The sequence below is a fragment of the Charadrius vociferus genome, unplaced genomic scaffold (genome assembly GCF_000708025.1).
Source record: "Charadrius vociferus isolate BGI_N301 unplaced genomic scaffold, ASM70802v2 scaffold126, whole genome shotgun sequence".
In the NCBI taxonomy this organism is placed as follows: domain Eukaryota; kingdom Metazoa; phylum Chordata; class Aves; order Charadriiformes; family Charadriidae; genus Charadrius; species Charadrius vociferus.
In genome coordinates, this window is record NW_009648894.1 from 2,896,532 (window position 1) to 2,903,947 (window position 7,416).

Below are 7,416 nucleotides of genomic sequence, written 5' to 3' on the forward strand. Positions count from 1 at the left end.
AGATGAAGAAGAAAATGATAGAACTAAACTATTAGCTGATGAAATGTTTTACAATGTGGAAAACAAGAGAGTTTCTTCCCACCTTTCATTTTTGTCTAGCGCAGCAAGTTTGGCTTCATCTGTACTCCTGCCGCCTGTTTTTTTCTTCTTCTCCCTCTTTTTTCTGCTAAGCAGTTCATCCTTGATGTAGAAAGAACTACAGTTACAGGTTATCATTAACATGTAAACCATAAATGTTACTGGGACTCTTCTGTGAAGGGTAAACAGTAGAGTAGCATTTATGCAAATGTATCTAGGGGTCCTACATGATTAAGTAAAATGATCTATCTTAACAATAACTGTTGCCATGGTATCCAGTCTTTAAACACACATGAAGTCCAGTTCTGTCACTCATGTGTATCTCCATAGCAATCAAAGTTTTCTAAGAAGAGAAAGCATTCAACTTGCCTCCTTTCTCATTCATCAACTTCAATAATGCAGTGGAAAATAAAAAAAAGTAAATAGATGCTAATGTATGAATATTTTTCAAGTTATGCTTAGGTTTTTTCCCAGTCTACTAAGTGCAATAGATTTTTATATGACAAAAAAATAAAATAAAAAAAATTACATTTTATTCTGTTTACTGATGCCTATCCTGTTAACAAAACCCCAAGACAAAAAAAAAGCATTTAGCTAAGAACAAAGGCAAAGCAAGTATGACTTTTAAATGAATAAAACCTGATTATTTTTAAACAACATTTAGGAAAAATCATAGACACGACTACAGTAGCATATGATTCTGCACCAACAGATGATAGAAGACTTTTTATTCCTTTTCTTCTTTCCAGTTAAAAACCAAAGAACCATCTCTTGGTTCTATTATATATTATTATAATGCATTATTACCAATTGTAGAAAAATTAAGTAGTTTTTAGACTGCTATTTCTGAGACGTTGAATGTCTCATTCTATAATTATCAGCATTTTAAATATAATCCTTTTAAAATATGAAAAATACACATTCAAAACAGGGGAAGTGGAAGAGATCCCTACAATATGCAAACTTCTGTAGGAAATTCAATACTAACAACTGAAGCAAGTTTGATTTATCACCAATACTTACCAGCTGTTTTTCCAGGTAGATTGACCAAACCACAGCATAATGACCCACTGTGAGTATAATGAACAAGAGTAATGCCAGCTCAGCATTGCTCATTTTTCTCACTCGCCTGTAGTAGAACACAGGCTGTCGCCAATCTGGTAGTCCATTGATCAGAATATCATCATACCTACAGTAGCAAATATAACAGGCTTTCATGGAGAGCTAAAAATGAAATAAGCCAAACTGTCCAATTATAAAACAAAACAAATGGTAATCCACAGACCGCCTGAATAATACACACCCAGAAGATCATTTAGTAATTTATTTATATTTTTTTTAACAGAGCAACACCTTGTTTTGTCAGTTGCTAGGCTTGCATCTGGAAACAAACAGAATCCAGAAGGAAAGGCTGGGGAAATATGTCCAGTCTCTTAAAAACAAAACAAAAAAAACCCAACAAAACAAAACCAAGCAAATAAAAAAAAAGTTATTTGATTGCTCCTGCAACACCAGGCCTCAACCCCAGCTCGTTCACTTCTGAAATAACAGACTTCCAGAAATGCAGATGCGTTCTACCTGCCTAGTAATTTGCGGGCAGGTCTCTGTGACAGAAGTAAATAACAAACCACAAACTACTTAAATATGTAGCAAAGAACAAAAATCTCCAACACTGAAAACCTTTTTTTCTTTCACAAATTAAAAGCACAAGTGTTGGGGGGAGGGGAGAGGTATCTTTGCTTTTGTTTTGTCCTTTAGTAGCACGATATCCATTAAGTAAAAAAGCTGCCAGACTTAACATCCATTCTGTGTCAGATATGAATTTAAGGTAAAGGCTTGATTTTGATGTTAGGAAACAAAAGTTCACCACAGCTAGACGATTTTGATTTTCTCTTTGAAAAGCGGTCTCCAAAATCAATCTATTTTAAAACTGTTTAATTTTACTAACACTACTGACTGTACAGAAACCATTTTACGACAATTTGTCAGTTTCTATTCACACAAATGTCTTGAAATATCTTAGTATGTCTGGGGTCTTTTATTTACACTATGTTATCATCAATTTAAAAATAAACAAGCCACAGACGTGCAAAACAGATTTTTCTATTTGTTACCTCTTCAGAGTAAAGTTTCAAATAAAAAGCTCTACAGTAAACTCAAAAACCTGTATGTTCAAGATGCACAACCTGTTAATCTTAAATTGAACACAACTCATTATATATTCTAATCACACCATTTCCAGAATTAAATCTGCACTGAAAGGCCTAATTTGGTGCAACACATTGACCAAAATATTTTAATTAAAAATATTCTGAGTTAGTCGCAGGCCTAATTACAGGAATAGAAATAGGGCCTATATTGTCATGCAGGTCAGTAGAACTCAGTAGTAGGTTTTTCTCAAGTAAATTGACCGATCCAGGAATAATAGCGCAGCTGCTAAACTGCCAGTCTTGACATGTAAATCAATTTAAATGCAACAACTGCACTAGCTACTTTGATAGTTATTAAATTGATACCTTGGAGATGTACTAAAAAAAATTTCCACAAGCAAATTCAATTTTTTAAACAGAAAAAGAGGCAATGGTTTTCAATTAAAAAATATACTTTAATTCAGCACAGCTAGAAAAGCTGACTTCTAATAAAACATTTGTTCAAGTTGGCACTGTTATTTCTATGCAAAAGATTTAACACCTCAGAATTCTCCACTGTTCTGAATGCTACCCAAAGTAAAATAAGTATTACAAAATTCTATCTTCCATGACAATTATGAGAATACTAAGATTAATATCCATTATTGTAAAATTTGAAGTCGTAACTTTTTTCCTTTCCCAGTAAGTCAGAACGAATTAACCACTGATGCCTTAACTCAGAAAAATTGCTTAGGATGTTATTTCAAAACTAAAACTTCTACTTAACTTTTTGCTTGAGAATTGGGTAGATGTTTTAGCATTTAAAAAAATAATACTGCATTTGCTAAACATTTTATTGTTAGAATACAAGAAAATATTTTAGAAACAAAACCATTTCTAAAACAACTTAGGTTGATAACAAGATTTCACAAAAGATGCTCTTCATTTGAAAGGTTCAGAGAAATACATGTAGAATCAAGTAATTTTTTTTAATACTACTATAAATTCACTAAGCATTTGCTTTTCTTATACACTAAGGCTTGTTAGCTCTTATACTGAAAACGTGGCTACTGATTAAATAAGATCCATATATGTTAATGGTAACAATACAGTAATATGTAAAACAAGATTGCAAACTAATGTTTGGTAACCATGTTGTATTATAAATTATCTGTTAAGAAAAAATAAATTAAGACAGCAGAGTCTCTTGCATTAAACACTTTAAACAGCACTCTGTATTTACTAGGCTATGTCCGCTGTTCTGAACAACAGTCTCCAAGGATTAAGTCTCAGAATCAATGCTCTATTGATTTTACTATCAATGAGCATTATGGCTCACACGACTGGCCATTTTAAGGGAAGATAGCTTCTATTATAACCCACTTTTTAGAATATATACTGTTAAAAGATAAATCACTGCTTTCAATAGTAATTAAGCTCTGTATTTGAAAAATAAAGATATCAATGATTTTTAGGGTTTCAACTGGAGAATGAGCCTACTGAAACTCAGAAGATTCCCATAATTTTTAAATCTTGATTTCCAAATTTAGGATGTGGTTTAATTAAAAGTAAGTTTCTCATTAAAGAATTTCTTTATAGAAGCCCGTATTAACTACGAAAGATAGTTAGTTAATCCATGTGCATCAAAAACTACATTCAAAATTTAATTACAAAGCATTCTTCTTTTGGCACCCTATATTAATTGTTACTCTATGTAAGAAAAAAAAAGAAATCAGGCTGAAAAGGAAAAATACATCTGAAGTATTTTTCCTCAGACATATGTACATAGAATGCAGCAAATCTTTGACATATGAGTATGCCTGCCAGTTGTCTCTGAAATGTAGCAGTCAGCAAGCTAAAAACCCCCAAAGCACCAGTCCAGAAAAAAAAAAAAAAGACAAAAAAATCCCCATTTATACCTTAAGTTGAATTTTTATTTTAAAACTCAGGATTCTAGACAAGACTTGTTAGTCTTGTACTAACAAGTAACCAATTTCAAGATTATTAAAATTTCATTCTTCTGTAAAGTTTAATGAAATAGTTTTTAGAGCTCTTTGTGAAATCAATTACATTGCAAGAAAAAAAATTCCATTAACTGTAGTAGCTAATTACAGTATCATCTATTTTGATATAATTATAATTTACGTTCCCCTTTAAGAGAGCCACTGCATTTCATATTTCAAATAATTTCAGAGATCTGATATAGTTTATATACTATAACCTTGAATTAATGAGACCTGTTCTGAAATATGGGAAGACTGCACTGGTGTTTTTTATTTTGGGGGCCTTTTTTTCCCCTCAAGCTGTCGAAGACATCCAGTGCAACATCAGCCAGAACAATTTATACCTATGAATACTGACATTTAATTATAATGAGAGCTAAGATAAACACCTTTCTTACTCTAAACAAGTATATCTTGATTCCTTCGCAAATGCTTCCTGTAATCAAGTCCACATTGTTACAGAGGATAGGCCTGGTAGGTAAAAAAAGCTCCTTAAAATGGTAACAAACAATGAAACTAAAATTTAAGATTTTTGCCTAATTACAATTAATAGAAGTGCATAAAATTATCTACTTTTCCATAAATTAAAAATTATTTAAAGGCTAATAAAATTTTTCATTGTCAAGTTGATTTACCAATAAATGTCCAAAAGTAACGTGTATTTCAGGAAATGTACCTATCTCCACATACCCTAAAGATAAACTTTTCTGTAGGATTTCACACACTCTGCAGCGTGTATACAAAACATAAAATATTACATTCTGATGCATATATGTTTAATTCAATGTTAAACACTGCTACATTAAACAATTGCTTCATATATGTTTAATGTTAGAATATTATAAAGTTTTGATTACCTATCAGTCAAAGTGTGTAAGAGAAAAGTACTAACACGGTAATATTACTATATTCTGCAGTACTACTCAAAATATTAGTACACTTCACAAGCAACTATATAACTTTCTCCAAAAAGCAAACCACATTTTAATTACAACCCCCTGTATTATTATTGTCAGTAGAGGAAACACAATGTTTTAAGAAAGCTTCTGCCATCAGATAAAGTAAAAATTCACTGATAAACATAAAAATACAGAGGTTTTAGAAAAATAATTACATGTAGCTGGCCAACAGATCTGCCTCTTTAGAACGCTGTTTCTGTACATGCACACAAACAATTAACACCTCTGACATTCACCAAGACATGGAAGGAAGGGTCTAATTAGACGCAGTTTTATTACTTCAGAATGAGTTAATCACTCAATCATACAGTGCCTTTACTTTTTCTGCTCTCTGTATGCACACCAGGACCAATGCTGGATGACATCACTTTTGAGATGAACAGTAAGATGCAGATACAGCTGACTTCACTGTACAGAAGCAGAAGACTGCAGCCCACTCTTCTCGAGGTGGTATAATCCTGTGCCCAAACCATTTAGGTGTCCAGTTGTGAAGGGATTTCCAGCTAAACTGCCAGTATTCCTCACTAACTAATTTGTAAGAAATGGAACGTATTTCCGTCTCATCCCATCAGGTCTTTGAGTTACTTGAGAAATAAAAAATACCACACTTACAAGGGGGGGGATGGGGGGGGTGGGGGCAGACACGACTGAAATAATTTAAAAAAAAAAGAAACCTGGCAGAAAGCCTTGTTACGACAGACCCAATTAAGTATCTCTGGAATCAGGATAAAACTGAATTGATAAGCCCTGAGAGACAAAGGGTGCAGTATAGTTTCTCCTCAGTGCATGAGCATGACAGTAAACTCTGAGCCTCTTCCAATAGGGTCCATCACCTCACACAATTAACTATATTCTTACAAAGAAGTTGGGTAAGTTAGTCACATTCATAATGTATACAAGGCTTAAAAACATAATTTTTACAAGATACTGCATCACAGTTCCATGCAAAAAGCTGCTACTACAGCTGCAAGGAAATTCCTGTAAGTTCCATGCTGAAACTAAGTTCCAGAGAGGCAACATCACAAAGTGTATGCAAACAATGCTATAAACAAAAAGGTGGGGAAAATCTGGGGGATAAATAAATTTTCAAGTGGTCTGAAACCACTTAACTAACAATTTTTTTAAACATTGCTTGAGTAGAACTTCACAATTAAATTCTCTTGAGAGAGGTGAAATTAAAAAAAAAAAAAAAATTACAAATTTCCAAAAGTATCTCTATTAAGTACATTTTCACAACACTCCAAGAGAGGGTTATCAAAATTAGATAATCTGTACTATACAACTTGGACTCCTGCCAAGACATCTACAAAGCCAAAAACCCCTCAAGAAATACCTCATGAAGCCCTGTTTAATGACTTGTAAGCCAAAAGATGATTTACTAAAATTCCAACCCAAAAGCAAAACTCTTCCAGTGTCCTAATTTTCCTGATAATCATTAGTTTAAATGGTCATCCACTTAAAAGAATTAAAAAAAAAAAAAAGTTCAAAATAGTTTTCCAGAAAGCAGATCAGCCCCAGGTTTTCAGTTCTTAATCCTATCCCCTTCAGGTACTGCTGGACTCGCTCCTGAAGCAGCAAGGACCACTATCATTTATATAAAAAAAATTATGCTATGTATACTAAAGTTTATAGCATTATAGATAATACATCTGAAAGAAAAAACAATGAACTAAGCAACAGAAAACAATGTTGAAGAAGACATACACTGGCAATAATCCCTGAATATCATGCAACAAACCTTTTATTGATATAGTGAGACACAACTGACAGTTGAATCAGTGGCCTATATTTTCAACTACAGCTTTAATAAAAACAAGCAGTGATAACTGACACAACTCAACAAAAAGTGATATGATTATTAAGTGTTAAAAAATTGCTCCAAATAAGAGCTAGCTTTAAAAGTTCTTCCAAATATTAGTTTTAAAGGACCAGCTTCCCCTTTAAGCCACATACAATCTTTCATTAAACAGCTACATAGGAATTACAAACTGCAATTATGCAAAAAATCATCTGAAGAGTTACAATTAAGTCAAATAGGACTTCAATATATCACTCGCATGAATGCTTTAAGAACCTGTGAAAATTAACTCACCTCTGCCTCCTTTCTTCATCTTTTAAAACCTCATAGATGGCCACCAACTAAAACAAAAACAGAAAAAGAAAAAAAAAAGCCAGACAAAACAGTTTACTTTAGGATCGAGTTTATAGAGTTTGAATAGTAGTATCATATTTTGCATTTGCCAACCT

The 7,416-nt window shown here is 32.8% G+C and overlaps 1 protein-coding gene across 1 annotated transcript in view; it reads right to left on the minus strand.

Annotated features, from left to right (window-relative positions):
• The window catches only part of DNAJC1 (DnaJ (Hsp40) homolog, subfamily C, member 1), a 70,046-nt gene that overhangs the window by 61,391 nt on the left and 1,239 nt on the right, over positions 1-7,416 (minus strand). The window contains exons 4-6 of the mRNA XM_009887151.1: positions 7,262-7,308; positions 1,102-1,267; positions 83-180 (exon numbers count right to left, since the gene is read on the minus strand). Of these exons, the coding sequence (XP_009885453.1) occupies positions 83-180; positions 1,102-1,267; positions 7,262-7,308 (311 nt within the window). The remainder of the gene's footprint in view (positions 1-82; positions 181-1,101; positions 1,268-7,261; positions 7,309-7,416) is intronic.